General features: G+C 42.4%; 2 protein-coding genes across 9 annotated transcripts in view; one reads left to right on the forward strand and one right to left on the reverse strand.

The window, feature by feature from the left end:
* The first annotated feature begins 1,859 nt into the window (after positions 1-1,859).
* Positions 1,860-20,689, forward strand: hmbox1b (homeobox containing 1 b). 5 transcript variants are annotated; one of them, XM_058614362.1, is made up of 10 exons: positions 1,860-2,077; positions 4,870-5,556; positions 10,194-10,279; positions 12,202-12,312; positions 16,122-16,275; positions 16,562-16,644; positions 18,150-18,245; positions 18,665-18,759; positions 19,853-19,936; positions 20,109-20,689. In XM_058614362.1, the coding sequence occupies exons 2-10, from the start codon at positions 4,874-4,876 to the stop codon at positions 20,283-20,285; spliced, it is 1,569 nt and encodes a 522-aa protein (XP_058470345.1). In that variant the 5' UTR covers positions 1,860-2,077; positions 4,870-4,873; the 3' UTR covers positions 20,286-20,689. The 5 variants fall into 5 exon arrangements, with proteins under 5 accessions (XP_058470345.1, XP_058470344.1, XP_058470347.1 ...); XM_058614361.1 differs by having other exon boundaries at positions 1,861-2,077; positions 4,867-5,556; XM_058614364.1 differs by having other exon boundaries at positions 1,861-2,077; positions 4,867-5,556; positions 20,112-20,689.
* Positions 20,690-25,158: 4,469 nt separating this feature from the next.
* The window catches only part of LOC131443358 (kinesin-like protein KIF13B), a 39,858-nt gene continuing 37,972 nt past the window's right edge, over positions 25,159-27,044 (reverse strand). For all 4 annotated transcript variants that reach the window (XM_058612913.1, XM_058612916.1, XM_058612915.1 and 1 more), the window contains one exon: positions 25,159-26,637. In XM_058612913.1, the coding sequence (XP_058468896.1) occupies positions 26,375-26,637 (263 nt within the window). In that variant the 3' untranslated portion in view covers positions 25,159-26,374. The remainder of the gene's footprint in view (positions 26,638-27,044) is intronic.

A 27,044-nucleotide genomic window follows, 5' to 3' on the forward strand; every position in this document is an offset into this window, starting at 1 on the left:
CACACAGTCCAAACCCATTCATTCTCTCCGGATGAATTGTCAGGGATGAAAGTCGTCACATGGGGGCAGTGTGACTGCTACTGCTGTACAGTAAATTGCACAGATTCTGCATAGCAGCATTCACACGTCATTTACAGAAGTGTGTGGTGCTCCATTCTAAGTGGATGCTATAGTGTATCTCGCGTGGCAGACTGTAAATATGGCATCATTAGCACCTTATATGAGCACTGTGCGTCCACAATGCATTATGCATGACTGTGAGGTGGCAGACGCCGGCTTTAACAGCATTAATATTAATCAGATTCTGCTGTGCAGTACCAATGTTTTTTTGAATATGTCTGACCACTGACAGTGTGTTGTTCAAAAGCTCTTTGTCTGTAGTTATAGGAGAGCAGAGCATTTGTCCCTCACTTTTGTCCTGCTTTGATTTTCCCAGCATCGGGGCCGGCCCAAGCATTTATGGGGCCCTAAGCTGAATCTGATTCGGGGCTCCCCTCTCACCACCCAGCAGTCGCCTGTGCTTGACTATTATTGATAGAAATGTACTTCTATAAATTAATTATATTATAGCTGTGATGTTAACTTCAAACCAGTGTCACTCATGTTTTTTTTTTTTTTTTTTGGGGGGGGGGGGGGGGGGGGTTGCATTAGAGGGAAGTAAGATCACATGACCTAGTTTTAATTTGCACTTTCATATTCAAAGTAAAAACTAAGTGTGGTGATACTGGACTTGAATTAAAAAAAAAACACTACTCAGAAATATATATGCACCTAATGATATTATACCTCGCTTATACCTCGGACCAGCTCTGCCCTGTATCACCTTTGACATCTCTCTGAAAAGGTTTTTTTATTCAGTTTTACCTGCCCCCCAAAAAAGCCTTTTAACTCCATTAGAATAAATATTGAGTTTAAAAATAACATACAATTTAGAGACAAAATGGGCAACAGCAAGTCTCTGGTGTAATAATATTTACAGCAACTTTGCAAAGGCAAAGCAGGTGTGCGCTGAAATGAAGCAGAAACAGCACAGCATAACAAGTATTAATGGTGAACTTACATGGTTTTCAGTTGTTGTGCCTGCTAAACAAGACACATGCATCAATTTATACTCCAGAATAAAGCCTTCTCTAAACTCCCCTTATAACTGTGCTTCCTCTTTTACACAGCAAATCTGAAACTGTTAGAACTGAGAAGAAAAACATGTGAACAGCATTCATTTCGTGTCAAGTAATTTTTTGTTTATGATAATAAGGCTCTTTATTAAGAATATACACATCTTGTTCTTGGAAACCTTAGCAAATTTGACCTATATTATAACTTTAAATGAAGCTACATATTCATTATTCATCTCCATAAAAGAGCTGAGAATGATGGATGTAGGTCTGTGAAACTGTGTTTTCACTCTTTCTTACAACAACAAGCAAAACAAACAGAATTTGGATTGTGCAGTTAATAATACCGTAGTTACTGAGGTATGTGTCTTACATTGTAGACAGTCTTGTTCCTTATCATATCTGAATTACTTATGCATTGTTTGCCCGTATGAATGTATTTATGTAGGTACATTCACTACTAGTTTTGTTAGGTAGAAAACGTGCAGTGATGAAAACGCAAGCGCGGCAGCGGCAGGAGCGGCGGCAGGAGCGGCGGCAGCAGCGGCGGCAGCAGCGGTATCATTGAGAGGAGCAGTCAGCCCACGCCGCTGTGGCCACATTAAAAACTGCATCGCCTTTTGAGACAACTGTAGCTCTAAGAGCCGTCGGCTCATCCTCGCACTGCTCTGTGGGACTTGTAGTTGTCGCCGTGTAGAGCGCCGCCGCGTGGAGGACGCCGTTGTGGGAGTGAAACTACAGTTCCCTCAGAGCTACTCGGAGGTGTTAGTTGTCAATATGGCTGTTGTCAGACAGACAAAGCGGAGAGGCAAATAATTCGCCTCTGATTAGAAAACCTTGGTAAAGGGTCGGACAGGACAGTGTTCGTCTAATTGCCCTCGCTGTTCGGCTGCAGCAGAAGACACAGCGACTCTTTGCCCGAGTTGCAAAGTTAAATGGTTGAGCGGACGATTTGAAGCGAGGTAAGTTCTGTACTTAGCACTCTCCCGCGCCGAAAGTGATGTTATTAATATCAAACGCTCGCTAGCCAGCGACGGCGGCTAACGACAGCTACTATCAAGCGTCGGCACGGCTAGCATGTTATGCTAATCACGCAACGCTAACCAAAATAGCCCCGTTTGAAGTTGATAGCCGTCCTGTCTGTGACACCCAACGCATTGTTGTCAGTATAAAGTCAGCAGCAGCGGTGCTGAGGCAGGATAGGGACACTATTCCGTGTGCGAGGAGGGATGTTAAGTGGCTGCTGTGACGATACACTGGGCATTGTCCGCCTGCCACAGGAACGCTAACATTAGCTTCGCGGGCAAAGGGCGTGATAGGCTGGCATCACCAGCAGCGCTTCGCCCGCAGCGCCGACGCGAGTGACGGTTAGTGGCGCTCTCTCTGTCCGCAGGCCCTGCAGTCAGCAGTACAACACAGACACATGGAAAACATTTACCAAGGACTATGAGAATATAGTTAAATGTGGTGTAAGGTGATAGCCCACAGTTGGAAGATGAAGAATGCAAGGTATACTTTATCACGCAGTACTTATTTACACATAAAACTTGTAACAGCAGTTTCACTCATGACATCAGCAGTGACTGCAACTATCAACACTTCTTTCAGCAGTGAAGCTAAGCACTGTTACGTTGTTGTCATGTGTCAAATGACATATAATTGACAAAGGCAAAAAATTAAGTACAGCATTATCCAGAGCATGCTGGGAAACTCCGCCCACATTCTCCCCGAACGCGCTACATTAGGATGTGTGCGTGCATGCTGTATTTCATCTTTATTTGCCTGCATGGAGAACAATCCAACTCTGCAGGTGAATTTATTCCTCTGAGGTATTTGAACTCGGTTGGACTATTTGGAATTCCCAATCAAACCTGCTCAGGATGTGCTTCCTTTGCTGTTGTTTTATTTATAGAGAAAACGAAGGATTTAAACTACTCTTCATCAGTGTCCAGCCTGTGTTATTATCAGTCTATAACATGTCTTTATGTTAGAGGTTAACCCCCCAACTCCCACTTCGTGTTTCAACCAGTTAAACAACCCCAAGTGAATAGTTAACTTGGTAAATAGTTAAACGGGATGGGTAATGATTTCTTTGCAGCACACAATGAGGCTGCATAGTTTAGCAGGTAACACATAATCACACTGCTTAAGTTGGTTATGTTAAATGCCCATTATCGGGATGATCGTGCTCGGAAAAAGTAATTTACATTTTGCGTTAGTGACTAGGAACGTTGAGTCTGCATTTCTGCAGTTATTCCAGGATTTAATAATTTAAGATGATTCCTATCTAGAAATTGTTGTTCACATTTAAATGTTAATTAAGAATATGTGTCCTTTGTGGCACGTGTTTGAAGTATTATAACTATTTTTTGGTAACATCAGTACTGTGTTTGATAACATTAGTAACACTAGTTCATCAGTAAATAACTGAAAGCAAGGTAGATTAAAGACAATGCCCCGCCCTTTTACTTTAAGAATATTCTAAAAACAATACTAATACCTTTTCTTTTTACAATATTGCAGTAATAGCACACAATTGGCAATAAATGAATGTACAAAGCAATACAATTGACATACTTGGTGCATTTGCAGTGTGTTCAAGTCAGTAATGTGAACTAGGAGATGCAGTGTTGTGCAGCTGATCTCTATCTCTGGCATGCGACACAAGGCTTTGTGGTCTTAACTGGGCTTGATAATCATTAACAGCTTCCGTAAGGATTTCTAATGACAACTTAAGAAACAAGTTAATGTTCACCTTTGTTTAAAAGCAAACTTGTGGTATGAAAGTGATGTATTGACCTAAAGTGACTTTTATCTGTAACTGTCTGAAATGTGGGTAATTGTCCATCTTTTGAAGCCAGGCGATACAGATCTATAAAGGCTGATGCACCACATACATATTACTTTCCTTTATAATAACCTTAAAACATTGTATACACTCAACTCTGTTTTTGTTTCCACCTGTCCTTCGCACAGTTTTGACTAACACAAATGTATAAGGAATGCGGATGACCCTTTCAAGCCATTTATCATATCAGCATAGGTCGGGCAGGCACAGGCACAGGCACAGACGATGGAAAATCTGCCGCAGTCTGATTCCAGTTGCATTGATTTTGAGCACAGCAAATTGCTTATGAAAAACATACAGCGTGGGTGGTGTGCTGAGCCGGGGATGTATTGTAGCTCTTAAAGAACAGCAGTCAGAATGTTAAGATAGCATCAGCTGTCAAGGTGACTCTGGCACTCTGCGTGTGTTGCCTGCTGGTTCCCAAAAATAGCAGATTTTTATATCCTGCCCCTCCCTCCCCTTTTCTTTCACACTTCTATCTCTTGCTCTTGTCTTCCTTTTCTTATCTGCTGCCTCTTTATTTTCCTTCTTGCAGTTTTTCCTCCTTTCCCGCCCGTCTCCTTCGACTTCACCCCTCAAACTCTCCTCCACTGCTTCTCTCTGCCTCACTCTTCCTCTCCCATCATTCTCATTTTCTCCCCCTCTGCAACTGTTCCTTCTCTCTCTTTCCCACTTAATCCCCTCATTTCCTCTTTGACTCCACCATCCCTTCATCTGTCTCATTTCTGCCTGACTTTCCTCTTTGCTCCTCCTTTTCTCCATCCCTCTTTCTTCTCCTGTTTTCCTCTCCCGATCTTGAACACCAACTTCCTTTCCACAACTTCTCCTTGCATTTCCTGTTTCCTTTATCCTCCTCTTATTCCTCCTCTGTCTCACAACCTGTCTGTCTTGTCTCTCATCCAGCAGCAGGATGTCTGAGTTTAGCGAGGAGCCGCGCTTCACTATCGAGCAGATAGATCTGCTGCAGCGGCTGCGTCGCTCCGGCATGACCAAGCAGGAGATCCTGCATGCACTTGACACTCTGGACCGGCTGGACCGGGAGCATGGCGACAAGTTTGGCCGCCGCACCTCTTCTTCCTCCTCCTCCTCCTCCTCTTTTGGAGTAGGCGGAGCAAGCAGCTGCACCAACAACTCTGCCTCTAATGCAAATACAGCATCACACAACAATAACAACACAGCCTCGGCAACCACCACCTCTTCCACAACATGCAACGGCAACAACAATGCCATCAACAGCGTCGAGGGGAGTGCTGGCGATCACTCAGCAGCCGCCGCCGCCTCGTCCACAACCTCCAAAATCTCCACCGCCACACAGACGCAGTACGGTAGCGGCGGAGGACTCTCGCCATCTCCTAGCAACAGCTACGACACCTCCCCGCCTCCAGGGCCGCCACCGCCCTCTGCAATCCTGCCATCGCCAGTCAGCTTGGTGGCGCTGTCACAGAACGGGCGTGATAGCTTAGCGGCCACGCCCAACGGGAAGCTTTCTCCTCCACGATATCCAGTGAACAGTGCGGCTGCAGCGCGGGCTTTCGGGTTTGAAGCCACAGAAGAAGACCTGGATATAGATGACAAGGTGGAGGAGCTGATGAGGTCAGTAGTGTCAAGACAACACTAGCTTGTAGAACAAATAGCACATGAGACTGTGTCATCTGGCATTTTGGTTACCTAGTAGTATCATAGCTGCTACATTCCTACATTTCTGCAATGCTACATTTGTTGTCCTTTCCCCAAATGCTATAAAGTACACGTACATTTTTAGGTTCCTTGTAAAAGCATCATTGACAGCTACAATCCTCTCCAAAAGATATATGGTTATTTGGACGAGCCTGAAAGTTGCAGTGGAGTCGGTGAGTCTTCTTTGTTGGCAGTAATGCCCACAGTGAGGAGACAAGAAAGCACTGTTTATGTCAGGCTTAATTAAATAGTGCCAAATGGAAGTTCCACTGCAGCTCCATTGTGTGCAGCTGCTGTTGGAACACAGACACTTATAAAGAAAACTGACATTCAAAGTTCATTCTAGAACTTGGAACCGGTCTTTCCACAAACTATTTCACTTCTGCAGCTTTTGATTATTACATGAACTCCATGAGTGGATGGGGTTTTCCCATCTGTTGTGGAAATGCTGATGGTGAATCAGTTTTATTTTTCTTGGCCCATTTTTATCAGTGTTGGCTTAAAAGTAGGATCAGAGTTCACAGTTGATCTTAAAAACAGCAGTTGAAAAAAAACAGTCTTGAGCATAGAGTTTAGCAGCTGATCTGAAGCCTTCAAGTTAAAAATAAATGTGTTGAATGTAAAAAAAAAGACTCAAGCTTAAGACGTTGCAGGTTGATTTACCTAAAAATTGCATTTAACTTAATTTTAGTGATAACAGATTATGTTCACTAGAATTTGTGGCTTTGCCATCAGTTTCTGTCATTGTGATTATGGTGAAATTTTAGTTTTTGCTGAAAAGCTTTTATATACAAACTGTTACTATGCTAAAATGAAATGGTCATTAGCGCATTGCCTTCCATTATTGTTTGTTGATGCCACTAAAGCTAATGCAGCTGAGTGGAAATTGAGAATTGATGTCACCTTGGGGAGGGAGGTTACCTTTAAGGGTTGCAGTGTTGTTAATTTTTGATTATCCCTGTGGCAATTTCAGTAAAGCAGTGGTTTGAGAGAGGCGGTGTATTCGCTGGATAGCAAAAGCCAGATTTTTTCCAGGTGTGGAACAAATGATGTTTGACTAACTCTTTGTTGTCTTCATGCATAACACACTCTTGGAAATGGGAACAGTCCAAGCTAATCAGTCACAGTTTTTTTATGGGCTCCATGTAACACTGATATGCAGCTGTATTTTAATTTTTTTTTTTTTTTAAATGTATTTATATGATTGGGACAATGGAGTTTAACATAGTTCCAAGACAGAGCATGAAACTGATGTAGTGTGCAGAGTTTAAAGCTATTGCTAATGTGCACCTCCAGTCTGTTGCTGGGCTTATACTGTAAATGTAAAATACTGCAAATACAATGCAACATCATAAAATACATATATCGCAGCACACATCCATAGTTTTAGCTAAAATGGGGTTAGGAAGTGGAGCTACGGAGAGCCTCATCAGAGCTGATCCTCTAAGGCCTCTCTCCATTCTTTCAACACATTTACAGGCCCAGAGTTCTTTTGGTTCTAGAATGAAGGTCTGTGTCAGTTTATCTTCTCAGAGCATGCACACATTAATCCCACATTCATTTGAATATAGTGTATTACCTGGAGCATGTACAGCTGAAGTCCACATAGGCATCTGTGCGTAGAGAACATTTACATGACAAAGACCACAGCAGACCTCGGATCACTGACTGTTTGCAGTCGGCTGCACCACACCTTCACTATTGAGTTTTTAGTCACGGGGTGACGATTGAAGATTTGTCTTTTTTTGATTATTTTCTCTGTGGATCAAGATTTTCTTTTAAATGTATCAAATGGTGAAGGATGCCCATCTAATTTTCCTAAAGCGTCATATGAACAAGGCAAAACCCCAGAGATAGTCCTAATTATTAACAAATTAGGTACGCAATTAAGAAAAGCAGCGGATTCTCACACTTCACACACACTCTGACCCTTATTCATACCATGCCCTCTACACCCTACCCACGCCCACATGGTTTGTTTGTTTGCATGGAGGTTCAGTGACATCAAGTGTCACAGCCAAACACAATCTTGCAAAATAGCGAGTCGAGTCACAAACAATTGATAGTAAAGTGTTCAGCTAAACTCATTTGATTGTAATGTGCAGTAAAAGCCAAGCAGCTCATTAAGAGCTGAGTTAAAAGCTAAATGATTATTCCTTTTTTTTAATAATAAATGTATTTTTTTTTAGACAGTCCTTGCTGTTAAGAGTCAATCAAAATCAAAGTCCTACCACTGTTTTGGTACCATGCATCCTAGTGAAGGGCGCCTCACTCAGGTGTCACAGAGTGGGAGTGGACAGGTACAGTTGAAGAAACACCCTGACTCTAACTTGTAAAACAGTTCCTAATTAACTCTGCTGATTGACTAATTGATTCATCAGAAATCATTATAGTTGGACTTAATGCAGATGCAAGATTGAGTGTTTATTGCACTTTACTTGTTAGAAGTGTTTTTTTTTTTTTTGGAACTTAAAGGTGCACACTTGGACAAATAAAGAAAAGCTGACTGGGATTCCACTTGTTTAGCTGCTCAGCAGCACCACATGACAGCTGAGATTAGCACATTTGTCTCGGAACAGCGTGTACTACATAGAGATGTACTTCCTGTAATGGAGTATCAAAATAACAGACGGCCATAAAGGCGTTCTTGTTGAGATTACGTGTTTAGCCAGGAAAGATGTGGATGCACAAAAAGCTTGGTGTCGTGTGGGAAACATTTGTAAAAGCCTCCGGGGCGCAGGATGACATTTCCTAAGAGGGAAGGAAGAAACGGCGTTTCAGTTGAAGGAAAGATTCCATGAAATTACACACGGCAGCATCCAGTGACATTTACTGTACAGTAACTACTGATGTTTGAGATCATGTTGGTAGTTACAGCTCATTACTCTGATAGCTTCGGAGTTCACACTCCATCAGTCCACATGTTATTTCGCCGCCTCTCTCCTCTGTAGCACTTAAAACATTTGTCCTCCTCTCCAGCTGCTGTGGGCTCCTGCTGCCTTCCAGCTGCCCAGTCAGAATATGAATTGATATTTAGAGCTCAGGCTCAATCCTCAGCACTGCACTAGCCGTCCTGCTGCTCATTCACGCTGCCTCTGCATTAAATTACATGTCCTCTTTAGACAGCACAGGAAGTTAAGAAGCGCTCAAAAGCCCTCATCGCCTCCGCCTTTAGGACTCTCCAGCGTCTTCACTCGGCAGGGCTGCGGGGGTGTGACATGAAGTTTCAGCTTGTCAACAATCCCACTGTGCCAGTCCTGACTTTCTCACTTTTAAGTGCACATTTTAGTCTCTGCAGGGATTTGGCCTTTGAGTTGGCACTATCCCCCTGTCAACCCCCACCCACCCCCTTCTCCTCGACCCTCGCCATCTCTCTCCTCCACTTACCACTCTGTACAGCAGCTTGTGCTACATTGATTTGCTGGTGTCGATACAAGCAGCGTTTTTGAGCTCTAATTTTAGCTGCGCCGCAAGAGGCTGGCGTGGAGGATATTGATGCTGGATGTCAAGAGTCGTGACGCATTTTCATTTCAGAAATATGGAGCTCTCAGGACTTTGATGCATTCTCCATTTTGAGTGTGCGAGTCTGGGACACTGACTAGTTCAAAGGATGCTGTGGCTGCTGGTTTGAGCAGCAGTGCTGTTAAAGTTGTGTGGAACTGCCTTTTCCCCCCACTGACAAAAAAGAACTCTTAGTCAGGATAAGACATGTGTTCACAATCTGTATCAGGATGAGGAGTTAAGCCAAGATGTTTCATAAGCTTGTTGGTGTGTGTGTGTGTATACTGTATGTGTGTGCAATTGTGTATGTACACTATGTATAGGGGAGGGGATTGGGCTGAAAGCCAGAAAGCAGGGTGGGTACATTGTGTGACTGCACATGTTCACTCACCACTCTCCAATCCTGCAAGTCTCTGCATGTTTTCCCTCTTCCGCACCAAGGACTGATAATGGGAGCATGTCCGCCCCATACATCTGGAAAATATAGATTCCCTAATTGTGACACAGTTAATTTGAAATCACAGAGCTTTTGCCTTTGTGTCTCTCTGAAAAGCTACGTTAATTATTAGGGAGTCATAAAAACAAAGGACACTACAGCGATAATGCTGTCAGATTATAACTGAGTCTGGGTTTAATAGTTCTCCCATAAATAGGTACAACACAACACACATTTGATTATCTGACATGAAAAAAAAAGGCATCAGTCATTGTAGCGTCAACAAAGGAGCCCGGCTAAGTCGGATGTAAAGCGTCAACAGCAATAGAGCGGCAGCGGCATTCATCATTAATGATGATGATACAGCAGCTTGCACCAGAATTAAACATGTAAATCCCCCTTAAACAAAGGAGAAACAAAGACATTCTTTCCAGTTCCTCAAGACATTTTTATCTCCGATGTACATCTTATTGATATCCGTCTGTCATTTAGGTTTTACCGCACCACGCTAAATGAGTTCTTTGTACGCCTGCCCCCGTAAAACTGAACACATTCACTCAAGCTGTAGCTGCTGTCTGTTTGTGAAAAGGCTTTGCTGTGTTTTGTGTGTTTGCAGGAGGGACAGCAGCATGGTGAAGGAGGAGATCAAAGGGTTCCTGGGGAACAGGAGGATCTCTCAGGCAGTAGTGGCACAAGTTACCGGTGAGTAACAGACATACCGCCGACACGCTCTCTTCTTCTGTTGCAGCTGTGCTGCCAAATTGTCAAATGCCATGCCAGATCCATGATTGTTAAATGTCTTATTTTCAAACTTTGTCATTGTACATAGAGCAACGAGCAAAGCAGGTATCAACAGGCAAGTTTTCAGACTGAGTCTAGCACATCAACAGAAATGATATTAAAAAGTAAGCAAATGTCTCACTCTCTATAAATGTTCCTAAATTGTGGACTTCTTTACCCGACATACTGGTAAATTTTGAAGTCAGCAGCCGTAAACACTGAAGTGACTTCTGTCAAACTACACAGTGTGTCCACACTTCCTGTGTCCGCCCTTTCAAATTAAAGCAACACATGGTTCAGCCATATACGTTTTGATTGAATGTTGACAAGATGCAGCTTCAGATTGCGTTTCCCAGCAAATAAACGACCAATGATATCTCGCCGACTCATGATCGTTCATTGGTTGACCATAAGGTAGTAGCCCCAGTATTGTGCAATATTTTACAAAAGCAAACAACACTGGGAAGGCGAGGTTTACATGAATTCAAAGGACTGTCTATTTACTGTGATTTTGGTATTTTTGGAGGTGTTTTGCATTTTTGCATCACGTAAATATAGTTTTCTGGCATCAATTGGATATTTTTATGGGAAAAGGTATCGTTTTGTATGTGGTGCTGTAATGCTGCCACAGAAATATCCCAAAAACAGAGGGCTATGACATAATTCTCTCAAAGTTACACATTGTTTGTATATACAGTATATGAAAAAGCAAAGGTGGGCATGATGATTTTTCTTACCCACAAAAGCACATTGACCCGACACTAAACTAAGTGTCGTGTAGTGGACAAAGTGAAGAGTGACGGATTGAAGGGCAGAGCAGCACAGCTTCTGTTTTAATGTTCTCTGCTCCAGGGATGAATGTCTGAAAAATATGGCTAAACTACTCTAGAACCAGATGGTGACATTAACCTCCAATAATCAGCTGGCACCGTTATGAGACATGCTAATTGTTTTTATTTTATCTATGTGTAGAAGTCTGATGTTTACAGTCATTGATTCATTCATTCATCTTCTACTGCTTTATCCACCACATGAGGGTCGCAGGGGTGCTGGTGCCAATCCCAGCTGACGTAGGGCAAAAGGCGGGGTCACACTGAAACCTACGTCAACAAAGAGTGTCCAACTTGACTAATTCCCAAATCTGCAGGGAGAACAGTGTTGTGAGAGAAAATTTAAGTTTAACCAGAACTGGTGTCCAATATTAACAGCCATAACTAAGGATAAGACACAAACTAGGCGTCTTTCAAGGTTCCCTCCCCAGATACCAAGGCGCCAGGCATCTGGACCGGATACACTATCTCAAGTCTTACTCACTATATGTATCAGACCTGGCACGTTGCTCGCCAGAATCTGCAAAAACGCCTCACTGTTGATGTCAGGCATTGTCTCTGTGGTCTACAATAAAACTTAAATCACTGACTCCAGAGGTTCCAACATTGGTCATCTCTGTAACAAGTGTAGCCCTCGTACTGCGTGTTGTGTCACTGATGAGCCGTCGATATTTTTGTACACTGTAAATAAAAGGATTGGAAGAAGTTTTCTATGATGAATAAAAAGCTACTTAAACCAAGTAATCTTTGTCGTTCTATTCCTGTAAAAGAAATACAGCAGTACAAACAAGTGTAGGTGCCCGTCTGCCCGGCAAAGACATCTGTGGCTACAGCTTATGTGACAGACAAGTGATGGGAGTAGAAATAAAGTTGGAGCTAAGGAGAGGGCAAACACTTTTCTCCTCCAGTGTTCCACCACTCTGTCTCTCTTGACTTTCTCTAAGGGTTGTCCAGAGACTGTGCCAGGACTTTATGCAAAACACTGTTGTAATTCAACGTCTGGCTGCTTTCCAGGCATCAGCCAGAGCAGGATCTCCCATTGGCTGCTGCAGCACGGCTCCGACCTGAGCGAGCAGAAGAAGAGGGCCTTCTACCGCTGGTACACGCTGGAGAAAACGACACCAGGTACCTTTGATCACTCTGTCAGGATGTTTACATGACATGAGAACAAAAATCTTTGTATTTGTTAAATTCAGACACCCAGATACCATTGCGTGTTAAAGTTTGACCAGACCAAAGCTGGCCTAGGTGTTCTGTGCATGTTCCACAGTCCCATCCCACGGATTTGATCTGGTAATAATGGAAGAGCAGTGCATTTTTGGACTGACGGAGAGACCAGATGTATGCTTTGTCAGCTTAAAGAATTCAATATTTTTAAGTTAAAGGATAGTAGAAAGACACAAAATTGCACTTGACATGCCACCAACTAGCTCCCAGCTAAAGTTTTTTTGTCTTTGATGCAATAGGTTAACTGGAAAACATCGAACACTGTTAAGCTGAAAGGGGGTATAACACCACCTTGCAAAGTGGAGACAGGCACACACTTCATTCATTCAATAAATTGATTCCCTATTGTTCTTGTACACTGGGACAAAGAGAGTACTTCAGGTTAACGGCGGATGGAAATAACTGTGTGGAAATGTTGTAACAACCTATATCCAGGCAGCAGACGGTGGTTATAAAGTAAACTGAAGGTACAAGTGGTTTTTCAGCTTTGCTTTTCAGGACAAACATTGACTTGTATTCATTTGAACAGCCTAAACAAAGCCTTGTCCCTTCACCTTAACGATAACCATAGTTAATGCCTAACCTTAACCTTTACCACAATTAAAATTTTAGCCTTAAATTTAACCAGTTCCTCACTAATGAGGTTCTGCTTTGTTAGGACCAGGTTTAGGACCAGGTTTAGGACAAGGTCAGTGTTTATCCCAGAAAAGGTTCTAAAGAGGTATCAAATACATGTACACTTTATCAAGTTAAGGCACAAGATGAAGGTGTGAATCTGTGAGGCAAAACATTACCAGCACTGTCGGTGTCATCACCAAGGTCATAAAAGAGACTAGTTTTTATCGAGTCAGTGTGAGGTAGCCGGGAAACAACTCCGTAGGAACAAAGCACAGCAGGAAAACACTCTGCTTCACAGCAGTTTTCCCTGAGACTGTTAATGATGCAAGTAGAAATAGTTAGCATCCTGTGGTATATACATTGTATACAATGGCCTATTTCCATACGATATCTTACACGTCAGCACATCCACAGTTGTGTAATAAAGCGGAGGCTGATGGGGACAAAGGAGGGCGAGACTGTAACACCTGCAGTCTGTAGAAGCTGACGGAAGCGGTTTTCAGACAAGAACTCCAGATAATGCTCAGATAATTGGGTCTGGACATTGTGCGGAGTTTGACGTTTACGTTTATGATGAACGCAGCGGGAGATTGTCCGAGTCGGACGCATTCATAACAGAGAAGAGAATCTCCAGGCGAGCCGGTGAAGTCTGGCTCAGAAAGCAGAAAACACCTGCCCATTCACTCACTCACTATGAAAATAATCCAGAGTTTCTCGTGCTGTGTTTTTACATGAGCTCACTCAGACATTATCCAGAAATCTGACTAGGCAGCTAGTAGGAGCATTTCTGAAAAATGTCTGTTGTGACTTTTGCAGTTTGGAACTGTTAAGCCCTGGGGCAGGCTTGTGTTTCAACTGAGATCAGTACCAGTTACTTGGTAGATGGGGTGTGGGCTATGCCTGATTGCCGTGTCAGCGAGATACGTAGCGTGGTTCCTGGCATCTTCTTCATCTTCTTCTTCTTAGTGCTAGAGTGTTTCTATATAAACCTCCATGGGATATTTACAGTGGTCGCAAGGGAGTGACGTTTTTCTGTTGTGGGTGGAGCCGATCTAGATCCAGCCTGACCTTACTGTACTATTTAACTCTGGTACGCCAAGGAAAGGGTGCCAATAAATGTATAATTTGGGGCTGGTTAATTTGGTACTTTTCCTAATGGAAACGCAAACAGAGCTCCTCTGAACTATCTCCTCAGAATATCTGCACTTCAGTACCTGCCTGAAAGCAGCTTTGCAGCGCCGTTGTGCTATTGTGGTGTAAGAGATACCATCAGTGTTGAACTCCAGCATGAGGACATGAGAGGATGTAGTGTAATGGCAAGAGAGCAGCACCCTGGGAAATCAACCATTTATCAAAAACATGAGAATTGCTTTTAACAAATGGTTTCAGGACAGGCTGCATGAAGGTGAACACATTTTATCAAACGCGAGTCGACACTGGAAATGGACTTTCGACATCTGCGCTTATGAGATTTCTTTGTCCTAACGTATGCATTACCTATCAGTATATTGGATTTTTTTCTTCTTCATTTTTGTCAGTTTCACTGTTGCCACTGTTTAGTTACTGCACTTTGCTTCTGCGGGGCAGAATAATCCTGCTCGCCATTAACTGTAGCCGAGCTCTTTAATGTTGAAACAATCGGACTATAAGTCAAAGTCTGAGAAACAAATAAAACGCTTTCGGGGACATATTCCAATATTTTTATTTGTATTAACGAGGTACTACATCACAAGCAGTATAATGTAGATTTAAATATTACCAAGAAATAAGAAGTCAGTTTTAAAGTCTTGCTTCTTGACTGTATATACAAAAGACTGTGTAACAGTGATGTTGTGAGAGTACAAAAGACTCCGTGGACAAAAAGATCATAGATAGATGTACGCGTAAACACTTACTCGAAACATGCATTTGCTTTCCTTTTCCTCAGAGTCGCTGATGTGTCATATTAAACACTCTTGATTGTCGATATTGAGAGAAACCGTGTTCTCTGCAGTGTTTTGGATACAGAATAATCCAGTTCCTTTGTGCCCGTAAATTGATTTGCAGTTTTTCCCCAAAAACTCTGTCCTGGTTGGCAGGAGAAGACACAGTGAAAGTAAGGCTTAGAGGAGATCAATATAAACATGGATGGTGTTGATTTTCTATCATCGTTACACTGTGCAGTCAGTTTTAACACCGCAGTGACAAGTTTAAGCCAAAAAACCTTCTTTGTTCAACCTAAACGCAATCTTTAGAGAGCCGTATGTTAATTTCCCATTTTAGTGACATAAAGACATTATTTCAACAATAAAGTGCACTGTAAATGGCGACATTAAAAACAACAGGCTTCTTCTTGGCTTTGAATCCTGACTGTGCACTAACGCTTTGAGTGTGTATACGTAGAAACGCTGTATCAACCTATAGGCAGGGAGCAGACATCCCACGCCTTGTCCTCTGCGGCATGTTCCTTAGTGGAACCCTGCCAACACCGTCAGCACTGGAAACTGCTTTATGCTATTTATGGCCAGACCGAGCCCGGCTCAGCCCAGGCTGGCTCAGCTCAGCCCAGCCCTGCGCACACACACACACACTCATTCACACACGCGTGCGCACGTCTCTGTCGCTGCTGCAGAGGAAAGACATGCCCCATTCAAGCCAGTCCTGATAACCTGGACTGTTGCAGGGTGACCCATTTAGGCAAAATGTCCGTGTGTGGTTCGGTCATAATATTAATGCGGGTGATTTATCAAAGCTTTTAGCCAGTTTTTTACGAGATGGCGTGCAAATCAAGCCTTTTGTGCCGTTGTCCTCGCTGCTGTGGTCATGATTCGTGATGAGGCAGCACAGTCTTTGTCAGCACTACTCACTCCAGATTATAATCAGAATGTATTGTGAGATTTGCATAAGGCGACGTGCGCTCTCTCGCACACATTTTCATGAGGGATGGGCTTCTCTGACTGTCGTCTGTTGGGCTGTGATCTGTCTAAACAACCATTACATACATTCTGACTACAAACGCACCTGCAGAGAGGCTGTGGCTCCGGTCTTACTGACCGCTGCACCGTCTTCCATTGTGTCTCACCAGTGACTCTGCTGTGTCCTTCCTCCAGGTGCCACCCTCAACATGCGGCCGGCGCCGTTGCCCCTGGAGGAGATGGAGTGGAGGCAAACCCCGCCCCCCCTCACCACCGCCCCTGGTACCTTCCGGCTGCGTCGTGGTAGTCGCTTCACTTGGAGGAAAGAGTGTCTGGCTGTGATGGAGAGGTGAGCAGAGGAAGGAGGAAGCAAAAGCAATAGATTAAAAATGATAAGTGAAGGGAGTTTGTTTCATAACCTGCATCTTATTTCCATGTGGATTTGAGGAAATGTCGCGGTCTGTTCTGGAAAATGACACGACAAAAAAAAACAAAACAACTCTTGTCATACACTCTGTTTATTGGCCGCGTTGTACTTCACACAATCAGCAACAACACAGCAGTAACTCCAGTTTGTTGACTTTGCCCTTGTAGGAAAATGAATTTAATCAGCGTGGCTCTTCTTCTATTTATAGCTACTTCAACGACAACCAGTACCCAGACGAGGCCAAGCGGGAGGAGATTGCAAACGCCTGCAATGCTGTGATTCAGAAACCAGGTAAATCACACAAACTGGAAATGTGTGCGAAAACTACCAAACACAATTAACCTGTTACGACTGACAAGTTGTTTGTGGTTTAGAAGTAGAAGGAAATAATAACAATACATCTGCGAGTAATCTTGCACCGTGCACTGATAAAAATTCATATAATTACACATAATATACATATTAAGTATCAGTACTATATAGTATTATAGAACAATATTATATTAATTTTAAAGGCTGAGAAGAGATGACACAAATTACAACTCCGTTATCAATTACAGAGACAAACCATGAGCTGCTCCTTTAATTATAAATCCTGTGACTCCCATCATGTTGGTACTGGCGCCGCACTGTCTCCACAACTGTTAACAGTAGCCAAGTATGAACATGTGGCTGCACAACTTCACAAAGCCTCCACTCATCCATCAGCCGCAGACCCGACAACACAGGAATAACAACAACACCAAAATGAGGGATTATCAATCTCATGTAACACAGTCCAGAACTGTGTGGAAAATATTGTATTGTATATTGAAAAATAGCCTCTTGTGCTGGGAAGTCTGATTTATCCACTCCATTGTTGATCACTTTTAAATTGGACAGAGGGACGTGTTGCTCGACACTTTCCTTTCATATTACACTCAGATTTTGTCATGCAGTGTTTGGTTGTAAAGCTGCAACTAACGACGCAATCGAGTAATCGGTCGATTATTTTCTCGATTAATCAGTTAGTTGGTGCATTAAAATGTCAGAACATTTTTTAAAACTGTTGTTTTAAAAACCTAAAAACTAAAATAATTCAGTTTTGTGAAGCAAAGGTACCAATTACATTTAAGAAGCTGACAAATCAGAAAACCTGTTTTTATTATGAAAAAAAAAAGAGTTGCAGATTAATTAAGGCATTGATCATTAGCAGCTATTTTCTCCCTTTTTCTCTTGATTGTTTCAACCTTCCACCTTTATGTCTTACACTTTACTTTCTGTTTTTGTCCTCAAATCCATGCATTATCAGAACAAAGAAAAAGTAGCACAAATATAGCAGAAGCAGCTGACAGATGGATCCACCGTCAGGGTGAGACAGTTGGAGGTGTGTGCGCACCATGGAGACGAATGAAAATTGGAGCTGAAGCATTCACAAAATAAATTGTGCAAGCGGTAATTAATGGGAGTTTTTCCCTGCGCCAGATTATAAATCAGACTTTAGTCGTCCTATTCTGTCAGATCCTGGTGTCTGCGACCAGTTTTGGACCCGGGACTGAATTAACAGTCCAAACATCTGTGCCACATCTGCTGTATGATTTGCTCCTCATGCAGTGGAATCAGGTTATTTGCTTTCAGCGCTTCTTTAACCACCATCTTAATGAAAGTACAATCCCAGACCTGCTTGTGGGAGCAGATCGATTAAAAATAAAAAAACAGACTCTGGCCATCATTGTGGAGGAGCATGAAATTAAAATTAGGACTGATAAGAGATGAAGTGAGTGCCGAGGACTGATGATTCGCTGTTTCTGTCTCAGGGAAGAAGCTGTCAGATCTGGAGAGGGTCACCTCGCTGAAAGTTTACAACTGGTTTGCCAATCGTCGCAAAGAGATCAAGAGACGGGCTAACATTGGTAATGTGGCTTTGTGGTTTGTTTAATGATCATATTTAATATTTGCCATTATAATGTTTTCTTAGCTGTTGAATGGCTCACCATCAATTGATTCCATTGATCTGATGTTGACCTGTGATCATTTAAAGTAAAACAAGATTAAACTAGATTACATTATTTCTTCTGTCACTGATCAAAGTGCTAACTATTTAAGCCAATATTGTCAGGTTTTTAAGCACTTTTATTTTAAACAGTGTTCATATCTTTAATTTAAATTTTAAAGCTTTTCCGCCCTCCTTTGAGCCGCTGTTAACTACAGACCTGCCTGTGGGCCACAATTAAAAGTCTCCCATGTTCTGAACATATACTCACACAGTTTGTAGTGCAGCACGGTATCAGCGGTGCGTCGCAAATCTAACGTTCCATCCTCTTCCTCCAAGAAGCCACAATCCTGGAGAGTCATGGGATAGACGTCCAGAGTCCTGGAGGACACTCTAACAGCGACGACATCGATGGCAACGACTTCTCAGAGCAGGTACGGAGGCTAAACATTACAACAACACTGGTTATTAAAAAGATTCATTAAACAACAGAATGTACAACCTAGAAGTGCACAGACCTTTTAAAGTAATGACCATGTTGTCCAGTAGAGGGCAGTGTGAGCACAGCTGCTCTTTCAGCTCACCAGAGGAGGACAACAGTAATGTTTACTGTGACAATAAGCACAAAGAAGACACAGACAGAGTTTTATCGTCGTCCTGAGCCGACAGCAGTCGTGACAGCAAAGCGTCTGAAGATCAGCGTGTGAAAGTATTTCTGGTTCTGCACCACAGGTGGCAAACACGTCTCAGCTGTTAGATTCACTGTTAACGCTGGAGTCGAGCAGAGTTAGCGGTGCCAACATTCACACAATGATGTAAACAATTATTGACAATCAAATTCATCGGCAGCTATTTTTGTCATGGTTGTAGCGGTAACACACAGTCTTATACTTTATTATTATTATTATTATGGATCATAATCCTGCTAAGCATTTACATCCTTCCTGGAGGAAATAAAGCTTCATTAAAAGAAAAGATAAGAAATGTAATTAAAGCTTCTATTGACTGAACTGATCAGTTTCCCTGTTCAATGAAACCAGATTTACTAAAAACCTCTCTAAATCTACCAAGCACATAAAGTTATTAGCTCTCTCCTTTCTCTTACTTTTTCCCTCTGTAGCCAGTGGAAAAACAAACTGTGGAAATGGAAAGAAGACTGTTGAAGTGTGAGCTCTCCAGCTGCATGCAAACCAGTGCAACAGATGATGAAATAGGGCATATAATATGAAATCCTGTCAGGCAGCCAGCACGACAAAGCATTAAACTACCTTAAACGACATCCACGCTAATCGGTTTTCATTTTAAAACGCATCACCTCTGCCTTCCACACTTCTACTCCTCTGTGTGTGTCTGTGTGTGTGGAAAAACACTGCTGGCTCTGCTTTAGTTTGACTGTCAGTCACTTCCAGTTTTATCTCATCTCCATCACATATTTGAAAGGTCATGTGACATACAGGTAGTTAGTTGAACTGTACTAGTCTGGGTTTACCCTAACTGAGTTGTTGTGTTTGTTGTAACATCCTCCAGGCCTGTGACCTTCCCTATTTTGACAAGAGACCTCTCAGCCGACCGTTTGGCCTTTACCGACTGGAGCCCACCTCCCCAACACAGGTACTGTGTTGTTCATATTCATAATTACAGTCTTCTAAAAAGCTGGTTTTAGCATGTAGTGTACATTGTATTTCACGTTTTTAAAAAAAAATCCATAATCATTTCTCATGTTTCAACGTAATCATAAAAAAAAAAACCAAAAAAAAAAACCCCCCCCACAAATGCACCACAGCAGATAACATCTCGACCTGCCGTACGTTTTCAGGACGACGGCGCGGCACACAGCGAGCACCAGGACCCCATCTCTCTCGCCGTGGAAATGGCCGCCGTCAACCACTCCATCCTGGCCCTGTCCAGAGCCGGCGGCGTCCCCAACGACATCAAGACGGAGTCCCTGGAGGACGAATGAACTGCACAGGAAGTGGGACGGAGGAAGCGGCGGAGTCGAGAGGAGAAAAAAAAAGGGAAGGAGGGGTTGAAAATGTGGGGCTTTATAAAAAAAAAACAAGACAATAATAATGCTACTTAGTAAACCTTCTGAATCTGTCCCTCCGCCAACCCCCCCATAACTGGCTTCGTTACTCCACTCACCTCCCTCCCTAACTCCATGTAAAGAGTAATTACCCCCCCCCCCCCCCACACACCTTGCCCCGCCCAATATATTGACACAGCTTGCTGAAAAAAGGGCCTTAATCTGTCCTCTGATCTCTGTGAAAGTGTCCCACGGAAAGGAGAAAGGGTGACAATCCAGACCTTAAATCCCTGAAACGGTGGCTCTCGTGTGGGATTGTGTCACCCAGGACGCCCCCCCCCCCCCCCTTCTGTCCCTCAATAAACACTCCTCACAGGATACCTCTTCCCCCCCCCCCCCTCCCTCCCTCTCCAGCCTGGTCGTCTGAGCCAATCCTCAGTCTATCTCACCTCAACGTCAACCTCAGTAAAAATATTGTGTACTGTATATATAATATAACATATATATATATATATATATATATATATATGGTTCTTATGGATCTCAGTCACACTCACCTCATGGTGTAGAACCTACCTACCTGCGTATCCCTCACAATTCACCTTCTTCATTGTGCAATTGATGGAAAGAGCCGCCCTCCAGCCGTCGTCTTGGGAAAGATGGATGGAGAGTGTTTTCCTTCTCTGCCTCTCTGGCGGTGAGGCTGTCAGACAGGATCATATCAGCAGACAGAACTGTCCCGTCACTCAGTGTCCTCGCCCTCTACAGTTAACGTTCCTCTGTGGAATGGCGTCGTTTCTGTTTGCCTACAGTGGAGCTGCTGTTGGATGAAAACCTCCTGACAAATGTAGCCTTAATATCACACAGACAGCCAAATCTTTACTTTTTGCCATAAACTGCAGGTTTTTGAAGTTTATTTTTCCTGACAAGGAAGACGAATAAACTTTTTTATGCATAAGAAACTACCAGAAGTAATGTTGAGGGGATAATTGAGGTTATTGGGAGCGTGGTTGTATCCCGTATGGAAACATAGTCAGTGCTGCCCCCTGCTGGCCACCAGCAGCTCCGAAGTTAAGAATATTTGCTGCTTTAATGGGAACCTGCTTGGTTCCTGCACCAAAGTCCATGGAGTAAAAAGCAGCGATTTAAAATCACAGCACACAGGAGCTGTCGACCGACTGCCGCCTCCATCGCTCAGCTAAAATGTGTGATTTTGTTTGTTTGGATTGACCCAAGTGACACAAACTCACCAAACGAGGCAGCAATAAACCAGCAACTCCTGTTTCTCTGCAACTAAAAACACCGATTTTCTCTGTTGACTTTGGTGCGGGAGAGTGAGCGGTTAACAAACTTCAATGTCATGCCAAGCAGAGGCGGTTTCATGGTGAGTTAAAGCAACAAACAGTAATAATATATAGATATTATGAGGTGCAGCCATGCGTCTGTGTGTCATTGCTGAACATGATACAACCACACTTTGAACATCTGGAATTATCCCTTTTAAAGGTTTCTATCCAGCAGCAGCCGTTTTACCTGTGTTTAGCCCAGTTTTAGCCTGACTGGATATACAGTCACTTTTTGCCTTGGTATTTAGTTTCCCAGTGACACTATTGTTAAATACTTGAGGCTTTGAGAATCAATTTAGGCTCAGTGTGATAATCAAGCAAACGTTAAGCTGTCTAATAAGAGGAGTCGTGCTTTGTTTTAAATGCCAAAGTAAAAGATGCTTGGAGTAAACAAAAAAAAAAAAAGCTATGAGGTTAAGCTAAGACTAAACAGAAAAATGGTGTTCACATTTATCCAAAGCAATTTCTTACTAACTCCTCTGGTGTGTGTAGTGTTCTCATGTTGAGTGAAGCCTCTGGAGCCAGTGACTCTGCAGCCGGCCTGTGTCAGTAAATATGGGTATTATTATTATTATTATTATTATTATTAGCAGCAGCAGCAGCCACTCATACGTCGACAAAATACCCCTAAGCTATTTACTACTTGTTCTGTGACGCTGCGTCTTTATAATAGCCGACAGAAATGTGCTTTGACAAGATTTATTTTCTATTTCTCCTCATATCAGTGGTATCGAATTAGACTCTATTCACACTGGAAAGAGTTTTTAATGATTTGTTTTTATTACATCTGTGAAGCCTCAACGTTCAAAGCACCACTTTGAAGGGAATCGGAGTCAAAGGCGCTTTTAAGTGGTGATAACGGGAAATAATCGTCCGCCTTTTCCTCTTCTCGCGCTGCCCGGACGTTCTCCAAAACCATCTTTAAATCAAGGTCAATGTAAGGTCACGAGCAGAGATGTTCTCCTTTGTCGGCAGAAGATTATTCGACCAGTAGATTGTTTTGGGAAATGATTTTGGACAAGAAACTAAATGGTGACTGAACGTGAAACTGGAGCTAAGAGGTTGTTGGACTGCAGGCAGAAGGGAAACTGCTCGGCTACATAAACGCTACAGTGGCGACAGAACATGCAATGATTTCAATAATTAGGTGTAAATGTAGAGGTGGTGCTAAGTGACCTTTGGATTCAGTCTGGCTCTTCCCCCCCCTCATGCTTCCACTAACAGCCTCCTGGTGTTAGCTTCACATTTAGCGTACCGATGAGTTTTACTGATTTGGCAAAAAGAAAAAAAAAAGGATATTTCCCAAAATGCGAAGAGTTTCTCTAAAGGAAGTTCTGTTTTCCTGGTGGTTTTGGAGAACTGTGAAAATATTCGACACAGCGGGATTAAATGACGTAACGGACAATGTTGTCCGTGTGTCCTGCTGGTAGAATACGTTCCAATCCCGCGCTCTTAGTCTAGTTAACGCTATTTAATTCAACTTCTTCCGGACATAAGAAGCTGTGCTGCAGTGACTCAGTACCTGGGACCTTTTTTTTGTTTTTTGAAAAAGAAAAGGTTAAAAGATAAAAAACGATATGTATTTATACTCTTTTTTTGGTAATGTACAAAAAAGAATGAAAAATATGTTTTAAGATGCTTTTATTGTTAATCACGCTTATTTTTCTATCATCATTTAAGATGCTTTATTTCTTTCTCTCGTGTCATCCTTTAGTTGACTGAACAACAGTCGCCCCCCCCTCCCCCCCCGTTTGTGTCCGAGCTCGTTAGCGATTTTACGGAAAGATGAAAAAAAAACACGATGCACCTTATGACAATTGAGTATCGCCGGTTGACGAAGCTTGAAATATAAATTAGGACGTCCATTATACAGTGTGTACGGCTGGTGTGAATAAAGACTTTAAATACAGCTGCTGCTGACACCAGATCTGACCACATATGAACTCCAGTATATTTACTTAAGTATATATACACACACACACATATATATATATATACACACACAAGTGTCACACCAAACCTCAGAGAAAAAAAACGCCATTTTAACAGGAACTTCCTGTGTGTAATTTGTACAACATGTCAGAAATGGCTACTTTGATGACGACAACTACACTTAGGATACATTTTTGTCCTTTATTGAATTAATTATTAAAAACTAAAAACTGTTCAGATTTGATTTAAAGCTCCTGTCAGTGATTTCTCCTCCACACATCGCATTTTGAAAGTGTTAATTGAGGGGGGGCGGAGCTTTCATTTACAGTCCGTGGCAACACCGATTGATTTTGATCAGAAAATGCAGTTTACGAATGATCGGTGTGGACAGAACTTTGTTTGTTAAACACCATAAACACGGCATCGTTTAAAGAAAAACATAACCCCCATAATGACTCTTAATACTGTAATACACATGCCAGGCCTGTGTGTGGCGCTGTGTTGCTAAGAAATACAGAAAAACGTGGAGCATGTGCATAAAAGCTGACATTATCGTTGAATATTAACATTTTAATGCTCCAAAAATGTCAGTTTTGTGTGATGATACAAAGCTTTTGCGTCGTCTTCTAAACTTGTTATTTTGCACAGATTTGAACTGAAGTGTTTCACTGACGGCAGCTTTAAAAGTGCTCTGAATCTGACAACTTTGAGCCACCGACACTAAACTGTAATGACGATTAGGATTCTCATGACTCACACACACAGTGAGTGTGGACAAAAGACCATTTTCTACTTGAAGTATTACATCGTTCTTTGGAGTTTGGTGTGACGCCCGCCGACACAGATTATTGCGTGGAAGGGAAAAAGAAATCCAGAGTGCGTTCAGAGATTACTCTCTCAGTGCAAGACACTTGTGACTGAACTGCCTTCGTGTTTGAGAGACGGTGCCGTGGCCCAATTAGCAATTACAAGTTATAATCCAGCAGTGTTTTAGCAGCGTGACGGAAACATTCAGGAGCTGGAAGACAGAAGTGTCAGTCAGGTGCTCAGGAAGTGAAAATTCTGTGCTTTTTTTGCAAAAGGGAAAAACTGGTGACAGAGCGAAGACAAATGGACTGAAACCTGCTTACAGGTGCTTACTCCGGCGGGGTGCCCTCGTGTGGTGTGTCAGGGTCAGCGCGTCTACATGTCCGTCCGTGTCCCCAGTGAAACACCATCCACTTCATCCTGATAAAGCTCTGAGAAAGAGGACTGAATGCTGTTGTATCAATCTTCAATCTACTTAAGTTCACAATTACTGTATTGCCCATTTCAGAATTTAGTGCCTTTTTTGGACAGTAGACTGTTCTGTAATTAAGATGTAGTATATATACATTTTTTTGTACAGTTTCTTTGTTCATTTTTTTAACTTGTGTTTATTTTAGTATGATATATAAAAATGTACAAGAAAATAAAGCTATATCAACGACACCGTTTCTTGGTTGCAGTGATTCTAATCTACATTCACACGAAAGCATCAAACAGGAGCGGAATGACATTTATCATTCATTACTTTTATTTATTTAAACATCATTAAAAAAAAAGTTGATTCTTTTTTCTTTTCATAATCAATGTATTATACACATATTTTAATAAATAAGCATTCAGCTGGTCACACTGAGAAACTTGAATGCAGAGGCATAAAACAATTGCTTTACCACGCTCACGTCACAAAGCTCCCAAAACTAGAAATCACGAAGAAAACAAACACACACACACTTCTCTTTAAAATGACATCACTCTCAATCTTCACACACATTCTGTAGGATGGCGCTGATTTTTCTTTAAAACTTATGTAGTATTTGTCATTTCAAGGGCAGAAATAAAAAGTAAAAGGAACAGTAGAGAGGACTCCTTTGGCGCGATTGATGGATAATTGCATAAAAACCCTTTGACATGACGGCTCGCTCGTGTTATTGTTTCAAACCTTTGATACATCTGTCACATAATGGGAGATTTAAACCAATCACAGGACAGACAACAGATGCTCCTATTGGCTGTTTTACCTCAACTTCATAACACACAGATGTGGCTAATCCAGCACCAGCAACAACTTCCTATGCTACAAAAAAACCCTAAATAAAAAAGTAAAGAGAATTGGACAATAAAACAGTGTCTGTCAGTATCTGCAGAGATGGCATCATATTATGTCACATATGAAGGACAGAGACCTGAATAATCCTGCAGATTAAACTCTTTTTTTCCCTCTCAATCCTGCCTACAGCAGCTTTAACAGTCACGGATCAATAGTGTTGTTGTCGTCGTAGTAAGGCACATTGGCTATGTAGTAGTCGTACTATTGTAAGGCACAAAAATAAAAGTCATTACTGGCAGAAAAGGAAGAAATGTGGTGATCTTGAGGCAGTGCTTTCATTTCTATGTCGTATCGCTCAAATAAATACATCACAAAAGTGATTCATCCACTGACTACAGAGACATGGATAATTGCAGCATGTATAAACCTAAAACATGTTTTTTTTTAATCACTATGTTTCGTCAGGTAGTAATAATAATAATAATAATAATAATAATGATAATGAACTCCAATGAACTCGTGATGAATTTCATCTTCCAACAGAGCAGCGTGGGCTGACTCACTTTGTGCCTCCTGGAGTAAATCTGCCTTTTCTAAAAACACTGTTCTGTCAAACTTACCCCATCGTCACATCAGCCAGCCGCTGAGTGACGGCGGACAGACGCCGATGCGCCTCAAGTGTTCCAGGACTTCCTGTTCTCTCCTCTGCTGCGGCCGCCGCTCGCTGCTGCTGCTCCGCCGCTGGCGTCACCTTTAGCCAGAGCGGTCAGCGCTGCCAGGTTCGGGCTGGACCCGGAGAGGTTGGCACTGCGGCGCTTTTGCTGCTGGCGGCGGCGTTTGGCTCCACAGCGGGTCACTCTGTTGGGCCGCACCAGCACGCCATAGCCTGGGTTACAGTGGAAGTAGTGCTTGCCGCCCACAGAGCCGTCATTCTTTCCTAGGAGGAGGATGAAGAAGATCAAGAAAAGATTGTTCCAAGTTACAACTGACGTAAGAAAGTTTGGGTTTTTACATTATTTTACCTAATAAAAGTAATAAAAGTGTAAAATCTGTGAAAATCTGTGTCACTTTCTAAACTGTTCTCTCTCTTCACCAAATTCCATTGAGAAAATCAGCGTTTTTACGTCCCCGGTGCATAAGAGATGTTGAGCCACTGCAGCCTCGATTAGTAAGTTTAAATGTTTTCATTTGTGACGTCTGTGTTTGAAATCCTTTAATTGGATTTTACACGAGCGACACAAATTCACTAAACGAGACAGCAGTAAACTGGCAACTCCTGTGTCTCCATGAACTAAAAAAACACTAATTTCTCTATGGAGTTCGGTGTGAGAGGATGAGCAGCCG

The sequence above is a fragment of the Solea solea genome, chromosome 17 (assembly GCF_958295425.1).
Source record: "Solea solea chromosome 17, fSolSol10.1, whole genome shotgun sequence".
Lineage (NCBI taxonomy): Eukaryota > Metazoa > Chordata > Actinopteri > Pleuronectiformes > Soleidae > Solea > Solea solea.